This window comes from Ranitomeya variabilis, chromosome 8, assembly GCF_051348905.1.
Source record: "Ranitomeya variabilis isolate aRanVar5 chromosome 8, aRanVar5.hap1, whole genome shotgun sequence".
NCBI lineage: Eukaryota > Metazoa > Chordata > Amphibia > Anura > Dendrobatidae > Ranitomeya > Ranitomeya variabilis.
Window position 1 is genome coordinate 184,217,057 of NC_135239.1, and position 17,522 is coordinate 184,234,578.

Consider the following 17,522-nt stretch of genomic DNA (forward strand, 5'->3'; position numbering starts at 1 on the left):
ATAGGGTGAGGGTAAAACAGTGTGGCAATGCTTTATTGAACCACAAAACAAGCAGATAACATGTAGAACAATCCCAGCAAAATACCCCAAGATGGTGCATATTATAGCGTCTCACCCTTCCGCTGACTCGCCAGGATAATGGCACCTGTTACTTCAGATCTCCCAGGATCGACTGCCCCACCTGTGGCACGCACACAGAGAGGAAGTAACAGCAAGTGTAGGAAGATGACAGTCAGGTACAAGGCCAGTTGACGGGAGTGTCACAACCCATCTTCTCTGAACATTTCCATGGAGCCAGGCAACCGGCGGGTCCCAATCCTGAATTTCTCCAAAAGTATCCATGGTTCAGTGCTGGTCAATGGGGTAGATCTGTATTCTTCCAACTGGGGCCGAGGTCCCCTAGGTTGCTTCCTGTAGAATGATAGATCTGTGTCCCTTATGATGGAGCCATGATGTATTGGCGGCAGTCATGTAGAGTGCCCTGGATGTGTGAATGTCTTGGCTGAATCTCTGCCTCTCCCGGTCTCACTTGGCATATCACCTCTTTTTATGTTTAACAAGTGTCTTTCAGTCCAGCATCACAGATAAGGGGAAGAATGGTGACCACCAAGCTGTCTTGTTTGATTATGTAAACTATTTGCATAGTTTTTCCTTCTGTTTTAAAAATCAACAAACTACCTAGCCTAAACAATGTATAATTAGCAAATCAACAACATCACTAGTCATCAAGGATGACAGCACATGTTATATCACATGTCAGTGTACAAGTCAATATTACAGTCTTGCACAAGCAAAAGTCTGCTTTCTTGACCAGACAGAAAGAAATGCTGAAATTCAAAAGTCAACAAATAGATAATAGACTATTCTTTTTGAATTGCTAAAAATATCTGCCTGGTTAATTCAGATACAATGCTGTGTCTCCACAGGTGCGTAACCCCTTTGTTTTTTCTCGACAAAGGAAAACCCCACTGCAACAGGAAATGAAGACTGATATGTCCCGTTGCCAGACTTTCAGCTATATAGTCCTTCATGGCCTGCCTTTCTGGACCTGAGACATTATAAAATATGGTTTTTAGCAGCTTGGCCCCAAGGAATTAGATTAACATCACAATCATAAAGATAATGGGGATGAAGTTCTTAACACCCCTGTTCTGAAAACACATCCACAGCAACCTTGGACTCCACCAGGGGTTGCCTGGGAGTCGCAGATCCTAAACCAGACAAGTTATGTGGTGTGAACCAACAGAGTGAAGATCTGCCACCTCCAGATTGAGTTGCTGCAGTTGCCCAGCCAGAGCAATAATTGGATCCACAGTGGATCAAAAAATGGTATGGGCCAGTGTTCATGTCACAAGACTGTTGTTTGTTATCCTGGAGCTATCCTTACCTACCCCTAAAGCTAGGGGCGCCCTAGCTATCCCTGCTTTCCGGATTTCTGCCAATGGTGAAAACGCCTGACCACGTACTTAGCTGAGCTCCTGAATCAGCCCTTATCCATACCATCCCCCACCCAGGAAAGTAGAGAGTAGTGGTATATAAGTATACACAAATCAGACTAACAAGGGAAGACGTACAGAGAGAACTGAAAATACCAATCATACACATATGCACTCACAAACAACAGAGTGGAATACCAGGAAGTAAAGCAAGGAAAACCGAATAGGAGAGGATGAGGATATGCACATAGACAAATCACCATGCAACACTCTTTAGAACACCACTCCAAACACCTCCTCAACAAACACCTCCAACTCCACACCTGGCAGTATAAAACTAACACAGAGACGAGTATACAGTACAGGTCCTTCTCAAAAAATCAGCATATAGTGTTAAATTTCATTATTTACCATAATGTAATGATTACAATTAAACTTTCATATATTATAGATTCATTATCCACCAACTGAAATTTGTCAGGTCTTTTATTGTTTTAATACTGATGATTTTGGCCTACAACTCCTGATAACCCAAAAAAACTGTCTCAATAAATTAGCATATCAAGAAAAGGTTCTCTAAACGACCTATTACCCTAATCTTCTGAATCAACTAATTAACTCTAAACACATGCAAAAGATACCTGAGGCTTTTAAAAACTCCCTGCCTGGTTCATTACTCAAAACCCCCATCATGGGTAAGACTAGCGACCTGACAGATGTCAAGAAGGCCATCATTGACACCCTCAAGCAAGAGGGTAAGACCCAGAAAGAAATTTCTCAACAAATAGGCTGTTCCCAGAGTGCTGTATCAAGGCACCTCAATGGTAAGTCTGTTGGAAGGAAACAATGTGGTAGAAAACGCTGTACAACGAGAAGAGGTGACCGGACCCTGAGGAAGATTGTGGAGAAGGACCGATTCCAGACCTTGGGGAACCTGAGGAAGCAGTGGACTGAGTCTGGTGTGGAAACATCCAGAGCCACCGTGCACAGGCGTGTGCAGGAAATGGGCTACAGGTGCCGCATTCCCCAGGTAAAGCCTCTTTTGAACCAGAAACAGCGGCAGAAGCGCCTGACCTGGGCTACAGAGAAGCAGCACTGGACTGTTGCTAAGTGGTCCCAAGTACTTTTTTCTGATGAAAGCAAATTTTGCATGTCATTCGGAAATCAAGGTGCCAGAGTCTGGAGGAAGACTGGGGAGAAGGAAATGCCAAAATGCCTGAAGTCCAGTGTCAAGTACCCACAGTCAGTGATGGTGTGGGGTGCCATGTCAGCTGCTGGTGTTGGTCCACTGTGTTTCATCAAGGGCAGGGTCAATGCAGCTAGCTATCAGGAGATTTTGGAGCACTTCATGCTTCCATCGGCTGAAATGCTTTATGGAGATGAAGATTTCATTTTTCAGCACGACCTGGCACCTGCTCACAGTGCCAAAACCACTGGTAAATGGTTTACTGACCATGGTATTACTGTGCTCAATTGGCCTGCCAACTCTCCTGACCTGAACCCCATAGAGAATCTGTGGGATATTGTGAAGAGAAAGTTGAGAGACGCAAGACCTAACACTCTGGATGAGCTTAAGGCCGCTATTGAAGCATCCTGGGCCTCCATAACATCTCAGCAGTGTCACAGGCTGATTGCCTCCATGCCACGCCGCATTGAAGCAGTCATTTCTGCCAAAGGATTCCCGACCAAGTATTGAGTGCATAACTGAACATTATTATTTGATGGTTTTTTTTTTGTTATTAAAAAACACTTTTATTTGATTGGACGGGTGAAATATGCTAATTTATTGAGACAGGTTTTTTGGGTTATCAGGAGTTGTAGGCCAAAATCATCAGTATTAAAACAATAAAAGACCTGACAAATTTCAGTTGGTGGATAATGAATCTATAATATATGAAAGTTTAATTGTAATCATTACATTATGGTAAATAATGAAATGTAACACTATATGCTAATTTTTTGAGAAGGACCTGTATATAGCAGAGGGGAGTGACCAACACTGATCAGCTGAGATCAACAAACCAGGAAAGCTACAGAGACTCACAACCAAACAGATGTAACCCCAGCACTGCTAGCAGAAATTGTTAATATGGTGGTGAAGTGCTTCTAATCAGTGCAGGAGTATGTAAGATAAGACACCACAATCTTCTGTCCTTTCTCTGTTACAGTAAACCTGTGACACAGGGCCTTTGACTTTTGGACTTTGCCCTCACTTTGGTTTCAATGCAGGATAATTTGATATTTTCTAAATTGGCCACCTATACAGGTTTATTTTTTATAAATCAGATCCACACAACAAATGTCTCATGGTGTACACTTTACAGCTTTATAATCCTCATAGCTGCCATGATCCACCCTGTCCAGTGTATGGGAAGTGTACGAACTCAGGCTAGTATGGTTTGTGGGAAAGGGGTGGTGGTGCGGTGGTGGGGAGTGAGCAGATACCATTTGCTTTCATCCTTATTAAACAGTATGATCTGTTCCTGTTTTTTCGTGTTCATGTAGGAGTTAAAAGCAAGAGTGCCTGTCATACAAGATACATTACCAACATTCAAAACAAGACATGACTAAGCAAAGGAAAGCACTGTTGGGAACTGATAAATGTTACAATTATCCATCCTACAGAAGTGTTCTCCGTGCAGACTAGTGTTTTTTCTACCAAGGGCATGACAACTATAAATTATTTAAGGCTTTTAACGAATCATGGATACTATGGCGTCTCCTTGAACTGCATAAACACGTTTTCTAGATGAATTTCTTCAATCAGCTGAGCCACAGATTCCTGTAGGACTCTTTTTCATGTTATGTCTGCTCAATCGTCATCTTTCCACCACAGTTAATCAATACCTCCATTAAGTTATACATTACTTTTTATACCGTTAAGGGAAAAGTTTACTTATCAGGTTATCACTGTTAAAAGAAATTATTTTTGTGTCACCGCCGTTTTAATTTTTATTTCATAAAGCAACAATACTCATGAAAATAGGCAACTCTGTAATATAACTTATCAGAAAAATCTGCTTCTTTCTCCTTCTGGATTGATCTTTTATCCTCAATTCATGGTAAAATCTGTGTTCAGTGAAGACAAATTTTCTCAATACTGGGATAAAAGATGACAGTTGGTGCTTATAAAATGTTATGGAGAAAGGGGAGAAGCAAGCGGTAGACACAGACATCATGCTGCTGAAACAACAGTTACAGTTCATAGAACTTTATGAGCACCAACTGTCATCTCCTATCTCAGTAATGGGAAAATCTGTATCCACTGTAGACTGATTTTACCTGTGAATTGAGACTTTTGAGAATGAATGATCAGTCCAGGAGGAGAAAAAAAGCAGATTTCCCAGATAAGATATAATATAGTTTCCTATTTTCACACGCAGTGTTATTCCTAGCACAGGGCCAGAGGGGGCGCTGCTCAACTCACCAAAGAGTAGTAAAAGTTTGATAAGTCCTGCTACATTACAATCCCCCATGTTTTCTTTTTATAAGCATTTTAAAACTACAGCGCTAAACATGTCCCAATGTACCTTTATGATAGACCTCCCAATGACCATCACAGCTCATAACTCTCCATAATCTTGGACTTGATCTTCATGTATCTCAAAGTCTCCTATATATATGTCCATCTCATAAGGTGCATATGCCTATATATGTCCAAAGGTGGGCATACTTAGTAAAGTCGGTCAAACCTGTCACTTTTGGCAGAACTTTCCAACTGTCGAATATGTATTAGTAGTTACCTAGACATTCATTTGCCAGACATTAGGCCACAATATAATGAAGCAGACTGGATTTCAAGATTCCCAATCCTTTTTTTTCTCAAGGTGGGTAAGGTCCAACAAACATTACAGCTGGCAAAATGCAGTCAGTTGGGTAACATTCTCCTGGAATCACCAAACCCAGACTCAACCATCAAGGGCCAGATAGAGAAGTGTGATCTGTCACTTCACAGAACATGTTTCCATTGATCCAAAGTCCAGTGGTGACAGCTTTACACCACTCCGGAATCCAATGATTAAGTGATTTGTGTCCATATAGTGTATCCATACTGTATAGGGCAGTCAGGAGGAACAGCTGTCAGCCAGAGGAGTGTTAAATCAACATCTATCAAAAGTATTTGGCCACCTTGAGGTCTTTGTTACCCTTATACCCTAATTTCTTCAATATGCAAATAGTCTTTTCATCTCTAGTAACACCTATTTGATCTAGCAATAATAAAAGTTGATACTGACGCTTTAACAAGCCTTGCCACTTGACTTAAGAAGTCAGACCAGACACTCCTATTGCAGACCTGTTCCAGAGTGTTTGCTCCTCATCAGTGCAAAGCAGGAGATCAATTTTAGCTGGGAGTCTAAAGGGTAATGCTTCTACTTGTGGAGAGTGCCAAATATGTGTAAGGAGACTTATAGGCCATGCTCTTCTGGGAAACTAAATATGCAAAAAGCATAATAATAATAATATAACAAAAAAATATGCAAATGGAATAATAATAATAATAATAATAAAAGGAAATGGACTTGAACTCTAGCAGCACACATTGGATGCATTTCTCCTTAAAGTCAATATCAAAGGGAGTTTCTACTTTGGATTCCTAAGTCATATTGCAAGGCTTATTAAAGGGTTAAGATTGACTCTTAGGTTTGCTACATCTAATAGGTGGCACTAGAGTTTCTGTTCTCTTTTTCTCAAAAAAAAAAAAGCCATTTGCAAAATGAGGTGCATTGCATGGCCTATAAATCTCCTTACACCAACTTGGCACTGTCCACAAGGAGAAAACTTAGCCATTAGACACTTAATTTCTCCAAAGCATGATGAGCTTATTGTGATATCCCATCACAAATATACACAGATCTTGGCTGCGTTTCACCAGATCTCCATAATCTTCTCATTACACAAGATGATGATGCAGTAGGTGTAATTATTTATAATGAACGATGACCATATCTACTAAAAAATCTGAAGTCAATCATAAAGCCGTAGTGAAGAACCCCATGGGGTGTCTACACCATCTATGGACCAACGGCCCTGAGACACACGGAACATGTAACTGGGAATATTGGTAGCAGCCGCATGCAGACGGGTAGTTGAAAAGGAGACAGGAATCACAAAACAATTTCACGACCGATTAACAGCAATTCAGTGGCAAGTGACTCTAGTAACCCTTTAAATGCTGACAAAGGACTTTCCACATTTTATTACAACATCCCTTAGATTGATCCCAAGAAGAAGCCATAACGGAAGCAATAAATTGGAATAAAACCGTTCATGCACGCCACCTAAAAAAGGTCAATTTTAGCATAATAAAATTACCAACGTAATGTCTCACCAGCTCATTCCTTCGCTGACCTAACTCCGACAATGAATATTTCCGAGATAACATAATATCGGCATAAATAGCCTGATATGATAAGACAGCAGAGCTTAATGAATATTAGATTAAAACCGCAAGCACGAGAGTGACAAAAGCATCTTTTGCTGGTGAAAAATTTAACAGACATCATAAGGCCACCCGGCGCCGGCCGCAGCCATTTCATGCGCTCGGTTTATTGTCAGGCTTAAGTCGTTTCACACTATTTCCTCTGGTCCGATGCCAACACTGATCGATCTACACGAAACTAAAGAAGAAATTGGCACTAAAGTGACAACGTGGAAATAAGGGATAGCTAAGATGGGTTTTGCCAAAAGAAAAATCTTGGATGTCACCCTTTAATTTTACTATATGTAGTCCGCGGCAATAACACAACGTTTTCTGTAGCTTGACGCGCTAGGGCCCCGATGCAAAAAACATGGCCCTGCACTCACCAGGTGTCATTTGCAGGACTTGTACTTTTCAGGCACCAAGGCTACCTCTTAATACTTCCTCTCTTCCAGTAATGGGAAGACCCATTAACGCATCACAAAAATTTGGGTAAAACCATTTGCAGAATCTATTTGGAGCAGTTGTAAAAAGAAGATATTGTAGGCAGCTAAGGCAGGTCCTTAAAGAAGCACACCTCCCATAAAAGTTTCTCATCCACTTAATATATTGCAATCATCATATTATATAGCACCGAGTACTTACTATTGCTGATTTTGCCTTTCCACCAAGATAATTTTTCTCTTTTCCATTTTATCTATCACATCACATGATTAAATACTGACTAGCTGAGTCCTTTTAAGCTCTATGTGTGAAACTGGAAGTTTCTTTTCCCTGCATGAGTCATCATTAGAACTACAACTCTACTCATAGCAATGTCCCTGGCTAACCCAGCACCACCCCCTGTTCAATTCCTGACACAGCAGCTTCACTCCTCCCCCTTGGCAGGGACTTTGCAGTGATGAGAACTGCAATTCTACTTCACTGCAAAGTCCCTGGCAAGGGGGAAGAGTGAAGCTGCTGTGTCAGGAATTGAAGAGGGGGTGGTGCTGGGTTAGCCAGGGACATTGCTATGAGTAGAATTGTAGTTCTAATGATGACTCATGCAGGGAAAAGAGACTACATAGAGCTTAGAAGGATTCAGCTAGTCAGTTTTTAATCATGTGATGTCATAGAGCTAATGTAAAAGAGAATAATTAATTGGGTAGAAAGACAAAATGAGCAATTGTAAGTATACAGTGCTATAGAATATGACGACTGCAATATATTAAGAGGAAAGAATGTGAACATACCCTAAGGCTAAATTCACACTTTCTTGTGAGTAGAACAGGTGGATTCACACAACCGTTAAAATCACAGATCCAAGAGTAAGATCCGTGAGACTGAGAGCAGGTTCTGTTCTGAACTGATCTGGGGATCAGACTCGGGCAATCAAGTCTAAGGGAATCAGTGAGAAACGGAGGGAAATTGTGAGGCTCCTGATTTGCTTCCGTTTTGCCTTTGTGACTCAGTGAAAAAAATGGAAAAGGAAAAAATAAAAACAGAAGTAACTAAGAACACACCTGAAAAAGAAAAAAAATGTCGGACCGTGTCTCTCAGATGGTAACATGACAAATGGGTAAATGCTTGGCTGATTTTATATTGCCATCCATCAACGACTACTCCCTTTTTTTACTCCAAAAATTTATACATGAAGACCAATATATGGCAATTTTTGTTTAATTTTTCAGACTTTAAACAACTACGGTAAATAAAAGAGAAAACTAGAGACATCAGGGAGTAATTCTTGAAACTTGTTGTTTCAGGAACAGTTAAAGTGTTAGTTATTACAGTGAGTTAGAAAGGATGATACGGACGGCTTACCTCCAGTAACGCACGGTTGGTACGTTAGGTCTTTCATAGTTACACAACTCAAAGTTCAAGTATATTTCTAATAATTAAAAAAACAGACACGTATGAGCAAGTTCTAGTCCCTGGTCCTCCTAAATATTGACCTATAACGACCATTCCAGCAGTGTCATTATCTATGCGCTCTCCCAACTGTTTAAGGGATCTGTCAACCCCAATGAGGCAATATGGAGAACATATCTGCTTGGGATCCTTTCCCTCAACCAAAAAAAGACAAAACTGCTCTCGTGGACTCATTTAACCACTTATTTATAGTCCGTCACAATATAACGACTGTCAAACCATGCACTGGCACATGGTGCACTCTTGACATCACCAAACAGTTCAATGCACCTTCCCACTTACTTGTTTTCGATTCATCCACACCCTTCTCCTCCTTGATTGACAGTTCTGGCTTTACAGGTGCTGGATAAGAGTAGAGGTAGATGGAGAGCAACTAGAAGGGAAGGTGCACTGATCTGCTCAGTCACGTTAAGGTTGCACTTAGCGCCTCAGGTTCGTTTGAACAGTCATTTTGTGGTCACAGACTCCCTTTAAATGGAAACCACGTAATCCTTCAATGACCGGTCACCTGAAACTTCTTTAGTCCTTTCTCACTAGGTATCAACAGACAGACTCACAGAGAACAACTAGACAACTGATTTAAAGGGAGTCGGGCAGCACAGAATGACTGTTCAAACCAAGTACAGGTGCACCTCTGAAGGAGAGAATTGCTAATGAAATCAATTATTAACCTTACATAAGCTAGTAATATATATAAGGTGTGGCAAGATGGCGTCTATAACCTGGAACTACGCCCTGGAATCCTTGGAATGTGAGGTGGATGCACTGAAGACCATATATGGAATAGACCTAGCATGGACCTAACACAGACTGATACAATGGCTGCCGAGAAGCTGTGCAACGCCCTCTTCCTGCCCGCTACATGATCTTCTGTTTATACTAATAAAGTTCAGTTCTGTGCCAGCTCTTGCCGAGAGAGGAGTGCACATCTGACCCTGCAGCCGATGTCTTTCTTTTATACATACACTTGGCTCATATTTATCAGCTCACGGTCAGGCGATCACCCCAAAATGTCATGGCGGGGCCAAACAGTTCAGTGCACCTTACCACTTTGCTTATTTTGCCTTTATGTTTGCCCTTCTCTGACTCTATGAAGTCAGAGCTGTCAATAAAACAAGAGGGACGGAGGTAAAGAAAGAGGGAAAAGAAGCAGGTGGGATATGCACTGAACATTTTGGCCCCGCCATGGTGCAACGGGAGCAGAGTGATTTTGTGCCAAATGTAGCAGCATTTTATAAAGACAAAATTGATGAATCAGGAAAAAACCTAGACTCGGCTACCAAAGCGGGAAACTAAAAAAAATAACAGGCAGGCACATATACAGTAGACTTAAAAAAAATAATGAATTTGGTGCAACAAAAAAGGCACAAAACTAGATGAAAAATAGGCACAAAGATTATGACGAATCTGGACCTTCATCTTACGTAACTTTTCAAGCTGATGAAAATCACAATTTAATACATTATTTTTACCACTGAAATTTAATTTTTGCACGTTTTCTCTGTACAATTCTATACTATTGAGTCCTGTGCACTGTTCGTACTGTTTTCCTTTATAATGACCAAGATATTGCGACCGTTGGCTTCATCGGTGTAGTTAGTGAAAGCGAGGGGGGCAAAAGCTCCTTTGATGGACCCTGGCTCTTCCGTAATAGGAAGACCCAGACACAAAAGAGACCATGAACCCATCAAAATCTGAGGAGGTGATCCGTTATGTGGGGGGGGGGGAATTTTCCACTAGTTTTCCCATTGTCCTAGGTGTTCAGTGACAAAATCTGGTCTCACTAAAAGCTAACACCAGACAATCCGTTTCTCTGGTGCATGTCTAGTGGTCAACAGGGTTGGCGTTTATTTTACCAAGGTAGTTTAACCCCATCCTGGAGGTCCGGCGGACAATTTTTTTGCCTCCTTTTCTTCCAAGAGTCGTAACTTTGTTTCATTTTTTAGTTACATAGCTGTATGAGGGCTTGTTTTACCATATGGCTTTGTTAATTTTATATTTGATGGGTCAGAATTTTACAGACGTGACTTCAAATATGTTTTTTTTTTTTTTTTTTACATTTTTGATATGGAAAAAGGAAGGGAAGGGGGTAACTCCAACTTAAATATTTTTATTAATTTTAATTTCTATTCAGATTGTCTTTATAGTATTCCGGTATATAGTAAAATTACTGATCTGCTATGAAGTCCAGCCATGAGGTTTCATATGAGTACAAAGAAGGTCCTCGGCTGCCATGAGAACATATTAGGGGGGAAGGGCGCTAGAATGATTGTGTTACAAAATCATGCCATGGTCAGAGATTGATGGCGGCATTTAACCGATTAAACAGCAAAGATGGGAGCTTGCTCTGGTCGCTGCTGTTATCATCTACTGCTGCCTGTACTGCTCAGCTGCGGAGGGTGCGGGCTCAGCTCCTGAGCCTGCTTCATAAACCTGCAGCTTAGATTGGACGTGTTGAAAATTGCCACTGATTGGTTGATATGGACCACTTTGATGAATGAGGACACATAATATTGTGTTTATTAGAATTTTTGCACTTATGGCTATGTATATCATTGCCAGCTTGGTGTGTATAGTTCGCTACTATGAATTTGTGTCACATGGACAGATGATGGGTGATTTTTACGAAATTGTCCTTTCTCGTCAATGACTTTTCTTGCCGATTAGATGACCCGGCCTAAATTGTTCAATACAAATTATACAGCAGAAGATTAACCTTGGCTCTGAAAAGCATGGCTTAATTACCGGCGGAGTGTATCTCGTACTCGTCCTCATTGTATTGTTATTTAAGAGACTGGAAACGGAGCTGTCAGAACGGCCCATGAAATAGATCATATCAAACCCACAGGGGAAATAGATCGCTTTCCCAATTTCTGAGTCAAACTCTTCTCTAACGAGGCTTCTGGAGTGCGGACTTCTGGGACTGCATTGCTATTTTCTACAGAAAAAAAAGGATTTAATTACTCAGAAGAATGGGAATTCCTGAACGGTTTTAGACTTTAAGCTTACCAAGTAAATGTGTTCTGTACAAGTAATGGAGAGAGTGGCGCGGCATTAAAAGCTTATGGCCTCATTTTGAACACCCTTATTATATTTAAGTGCCGTTAATAAGAGATTACAGACGCAATGTGACGCCACCGATACAAATAATTATGGTGAAAAACACTAAACTCGTCATCGTCAATAGTTTGTTAAAAGGTTCGCATAAATTAAATCAATGCTAATCAATTGAGATATGCTTGCTCTAATGAGAGAAGCTCACAACCAACAGGGGTCAAGTGTAAAAAGAGCAAATATTTTATTTTGCATTTCCCAAAGCAATAAGTTGGCACCAATCTATTGGGATCTGACGGCTCAGAAATCACGAGAACATGAACCAGGAGTCCGGGAACTCATCTCTGACAAGTCTCATTTTGCTCAATCTTCACTCATTCATTGTCTATGGGAGCACTCACCTAGATCCAGCAGTCCCATAGACAATGAATGGAGTGAAGATCAAGGATGCGCTTCATCGATTCTGCAGAGCCACATTTTTGATTTCTAGAGCCCCATTCTTCGTTGGCAGTCCCAGAGGTCAGAGCCACATCTATTTGTAAGTGAATAATTTAATTCTAACACCCTTCTGGTTGTATAATACAGTACTTTGCTAAAGTGTTAGGTAGGAGTGGGGGAAAATGTTCAAAGCAAGAATGGTTTGAAAAATAAAAGTGGTAATAGTTTGTTTTTGGCAATTAGCAAAATGCAAAGTGAATGAACAAAAAGGAAAATGTAAATCAAATCAATATTTGGAGAGACTAACATTTACCTTCAAAGCAGCATCAATTCTTCTAGGTGCACTTGCACAAAGTCAGGGATTTTTTAGGATTATAGTGAGGTTTATGAGTAACCGGGTGATAAAGATCATTATTTTCATACGTAGGATGAAACACGGTCAATAACTGAAACAGAAATAGCCCTATAAAAAGCTTAAAACTGGGTGAGGAACAGCCAAACTCTACTACAAAGGTGAGGTTGTGGAAGACAGTTTGATGCCACAAGTCATACACCACAGCAAGACTGAACTCGGCATCAAGACACAAGGTAGTTATACTGCATCAGCAAGGTCTCCCCCTGGCAAAGATTCAAAGCAGACTGGAGTTTCAAGACGTGCTGTTCAAGTGACCAAAATTGACAATTTCTATAGTAATACAGTACATTTGATTGGTAGAATTTAGCATTGAACAATGATTTTATCTGATGACATCATAATCTTTAACGGTCATCTGTGATAGAATTTCTTGGGTCAGTAAACAAGTTATTCCTTTCGTCCCTTCTATACATTGAGTGTCACACGTTAGATAAAAGACGTCCAAACCCATCCAATGTCATCAGGATTTCCAGACCATCTAATGTCAGAGCAAGTTGGGGACATAAGGATCGGGCGGCTCTCTGATAGAAAACACAGGAGCATTTTGCCAAGCCGAGCTTTCCTGTGTATAAGGCTACGTTCCCACAATGAGTTTTTCATGCTGCGTATTTTTTAAAAATGCAAGTAATTTATTTTACTTAATGGGTGCAGAAATGGTGCAACATCAAAAGCTCATCATGGGAACATAGCCTAAGGGAGACGGAAGAGATAGCGGTCAGCTAAAGGATGCTTCATCAGGCAGCTATCTCATGTGTAATCGAACATGGATGAAACCCAGACTAATGTTCTTCCTACAGTCGATCAACTTCTATCTAATATGTAGAGTCACTTTTAGGGCAGGATCGTCAGAAAATCGTCAGAGTTTCATCCAGAAAAGTGGAACGATTTTTTCTCACTTGTCATCCATGAAAAAATCCAGTGAAAAATAAAAATGGCTCTTCCGCAATGCCCCATTAAATAACATTGGTCCGAGTGCTGTCCATTTTTTTTCACAGATAGCATGCAGTCCGAAAATACGGTCTTGTGCACCAGCCCTTTAAGTCAAACAGATCACAAGACACCATTAGGCTGGGTTGACAAACTGAGTATTTGGTGTGAATTTTACGTACGGAATCTACAGGTAAGATCTTTAAAAGTTTTACAGTAACACCAAACTGGATGAGTTTTAACTTAATCTCACCCACATGCCTCTTATTTTTTGGTGTGTAATCAGTATAAACATTAATGTATTATTTTTAAAATCAACAGCATATCAATTTTTGTTGTGGAAAAATCACCTTTTTGGTGCAGATTTAATCTATACATTTTCATCGGGGACCCTGAATCTGCAGATTAAACCATTTTGGGACCACCCTTTAATAAGCATAACCAGCTGTAGGGGACCATCCTTTAATAAGCATAACCAGCTGTAGGGGACCAACCTTTAATAAGCATAACCAGCTGTAGGGGACCACCCTTTAATAAGCATAACCAGCTGTAGGGGACCATCCTTTAATAAGCATAACCAGCTGTAGGGGACCACCCTTTAATAAGCATAACCAGCTGTAGGGGACCACCCTTTAATAAGCATAATCAGCTGTAGGGGACCATCCTTTAATAAGTGTAACCAGCTGTAGGGGACCATCCTTTAATTAGCATAACCAGCTGTAGGGGAACATCCTTTAATAAGCATAATCAGCTGTAGGGGACCATCCTTTAATAAGTGTAACCAGCTGTAGGGGAACATCCTTTAATAAACATAACCAGCTTTAGGGGACCATCCTTTAATAAGTGTAACCAGCTGTAGGGGAACATCCTTTAATAAACATAACCAGCTTTAGGGGACCATCATTTAATAAGCATAACCAGCTGTTGGGGACCATCCTTTAAAAAGCATAACCAGCTGTAGGGGACTATCTTTTAATCAGCATAACCAGCCGTAGGGGACCATCCTTTAATAAGCATAACCAGCTGTAGGAGACCATCCTTTAATAAGCATACCCAGCTGTAGGGGACCATCCTTTAATAAGCATAACCAGCTGTAGGGGACCATCCTTTAATAAGCATAATCAACTGTAGGGGACCACCCACTAATAAGTATAACCATCTGTAGGGGACCATCCTTTAATAAGCATAACCAGCTGTAGGGGACCATGCTTTAATAATCATAATCAGCTGTAGGGGACCACCCACTAATAAGTATAACCATCTGTAGGGGACCATACTTTAATAAGCATAACCAGCTGTAGGGGACCATCCTTTAATAAGCATAACCAGCTGTAGGGGACCACCCTTTAATAAGCATAACCAGCTGTAGGGGACCATCCTTTAATAAGCATAACCAGCTGTAGGGGACCACCCTTTAATAAGCATAACCAGCTGTAGTGGAACATCCTTTAATAAGCATAACCAGCTGTAGGGGACCACCCATTAATAAGCATAACCATCTGTAGTGGAACATCCTTTAATAAGCATAACCAGCTGTACTAAGGTGAGCGAGAAAAGGTTATCTGGGGAAAGCAGATTTCAAAAATATTTATATTTTTCCAAACAATTCTGAGACATTTTTTTCCAAAACAATTTCTATGATCCTGGGACCATAGGACTTAAAATTGGTTACAAAAATGTTACATCAAGTCAATTAGTTTTCTACTATGTATCATGACACTAGATGCAGGGTCATGAGTGTCCTCTCCCATATGTTGCTGGATACATATGTGCAGTGCATGGATCAGCAGACAGACACATGATTCTTCTTACCTGTGCTGTTGTACAAGTTATTCTTCTCCTCTGTGATCAGGACAGTTCTTGAGAGATCCAGGATTGAGGCTGTGGCTGACTGCATGCTTTCTGCTCTGTCCTCATTCACTAGCAGGAGCAGATAGGAAGGAAACCTCTGGAGCAGGTGAGAATCCTGGAGATCCCTGGAAGAGGCTTAATGAGGCATCAATCTTGCTGCACACATAATGACAGCAGGGACAGGCTGGCCCAGATCACCGCCTGCAAACTCATTAATCTCTAATCTGAAATGGACAGAAACAGTTGAGGAGTGAAATATTTGCTTAAATCTGTGTGTCTGTAAGCTGCACTGAGTGTGCCCTGGATTATATGTGCTGCAGGAAGATAATGCTCACTGGCGCCCTCTACAGGCCACTGGGGCTCATTACACATCTCCACTGGGACTCCAGGGTGGAAATCAAACATTCTTCATCTGAGAAAGGAGATTGTGAGTTTACAGATGGAGATGCCACTTCTTCTTCTTCTTCCCTTACACATGGGGAAAGGGCATCATTTATCAAACTGTACAGGCAGTAGGCAGGCTGAACAATAAAAGGTTAAACTGTCAGTGCCTGCCTGTTTTTATTTTTTTTTCTTGCGTGGTTGGTAATAAGCCTTCAGTTTATTACCAGTCAGTCTGTTCTTACAGGCTAAACGATGATGGGCAGGAGAGACGAGCTGCACTGAGATTCGTACCGTCTTAATAAATAAGGAAATTTACAGCTGATCCTTGCTGGATGTGTCAGGGTGGTGGACAATGGCTATCGTGCGCTCCTACCCCTGAAGACGCCAGTCGCGTTATGTATTGTAATGTGAATGGTGTCTTTTGTCTACTGTGTCCTGTGAATCCTGTTATAATATGTTACATGGGGTAACGTGTGTTGCGATATGGGATGTAGCATGAATGGTGTAATGCATTAGATATGTTAATGATGTATACAGTTGACTATAGGAAGGGTAGGGGTTAATAGTTAGGACTAGCCCATAGTGGGAGGGGCTGGTGAAAAGGGAAAGAGACTGCTTGCTACTAGGAAGGCAGATACGGTGGAGAGTGTAAAGTGAGCGGATTTAAAGATACATAGTGAGCAGTTCCAAATTGGAGGGTGATCCTGAATGAGAGGAGACTGAAGAGAAGGGATAACGAGATCTTGAGGAAAAGTGACAGAGACAGAGTGACGTTCCAGAGACGCATCCTAGGAGTGGGCTCCTAGCTACGAGACCTTGAGCTTGTAACACAAAAGGTTACGGGCCTTAAGAAGACTGAGAGACTGGAACTAGTGAATGGTCCCTAGAGGGAGATCCGGGGTGCTAGCAGTGGAAGAAATGGAAGGCGGAACCGCAGAACAAGTAAAGGACACTTGTTAATCAGCACTGTAGCGTTAAAGCTGGGTTGTGGCAAAGTAGTGAGAAACTGTGGCTACAAAAAACCCTGGAGTAAACTACTAAGGAAAGAAACTGCATGGAAAATGCTTCATACTGTGAAGGAAACATTCAGAAGACTGTGTACCCGTTATCCCTTGTATGTAATCCGTGTCAAGTTATAATTCAGTAAAGAGTTTATTTTTGGATGGTGGTCTCCCTTTCTGAACGGTGAACCATCTGGTCCTGGCAAACCAGCAACATCGGCTACATGCAGCCTGCACGAGTGTGATGCCCTCACAGCACAAGTCCACACACCCAGCCAGGACCCACATTTAACGTGCAAGAGCACCTCAGATGAGTACTTTGCCTGCTAAGCGGAAAATGAAAAATACAAGAAGTACTCCTCCTCCCATCAAAGTTTTTATCCTCTTAATATATTGCAGTCATCATATTATATAACTCTGTGTACTTACAATTGCTCATTTTGCCTTTCTGCCCAGTTAATTCTTCTGTTTTCCATTCAGTCTATGACATTACGCGATTAAAACCAGGAGGTTGATTTTCCCTGCACAAGTCATCATTAGAACTACAATACTACTCTCTGCAAAGTCCCTGGGAGGGGGAGGAGTGGAGCAACTGGGTCAGGAGTTGGTGTGGAGCTGAACTGCCCAGGAACTTTGCACAGAGTAGAATTGTAGTTCTAATGATGACTCACTCAGGGAAAAGAGAC

At 41.2% G+C, this 17,522-nt stretch overlaps 1 protein-coding gene across 1 annotated transcript in view; it reads right to left on the minus strand.

The window, feature by feature from the left end:
• Positions 1-15,742, minus strand: part of SUSD3 (sushi domain containing 3) — a 67,873-nt gene extending 52,131 nt beyond the window's left edge. The window contains exon 1 of the mRNA XM_077276777.1: positions 15,413-15,742. Coding sequence (XP_077132892.1) covers positions 15,413-15,497 — 85 coding nt within the window. The 5' untranslated portion in view covers positions 15,498-15,742. The remainder of the gene's footprint in view (positions 1-15,412) is intronic.
• Between the last annotated feature and the right edge of the window lie 1,780 nt (positions 15,743-17,522).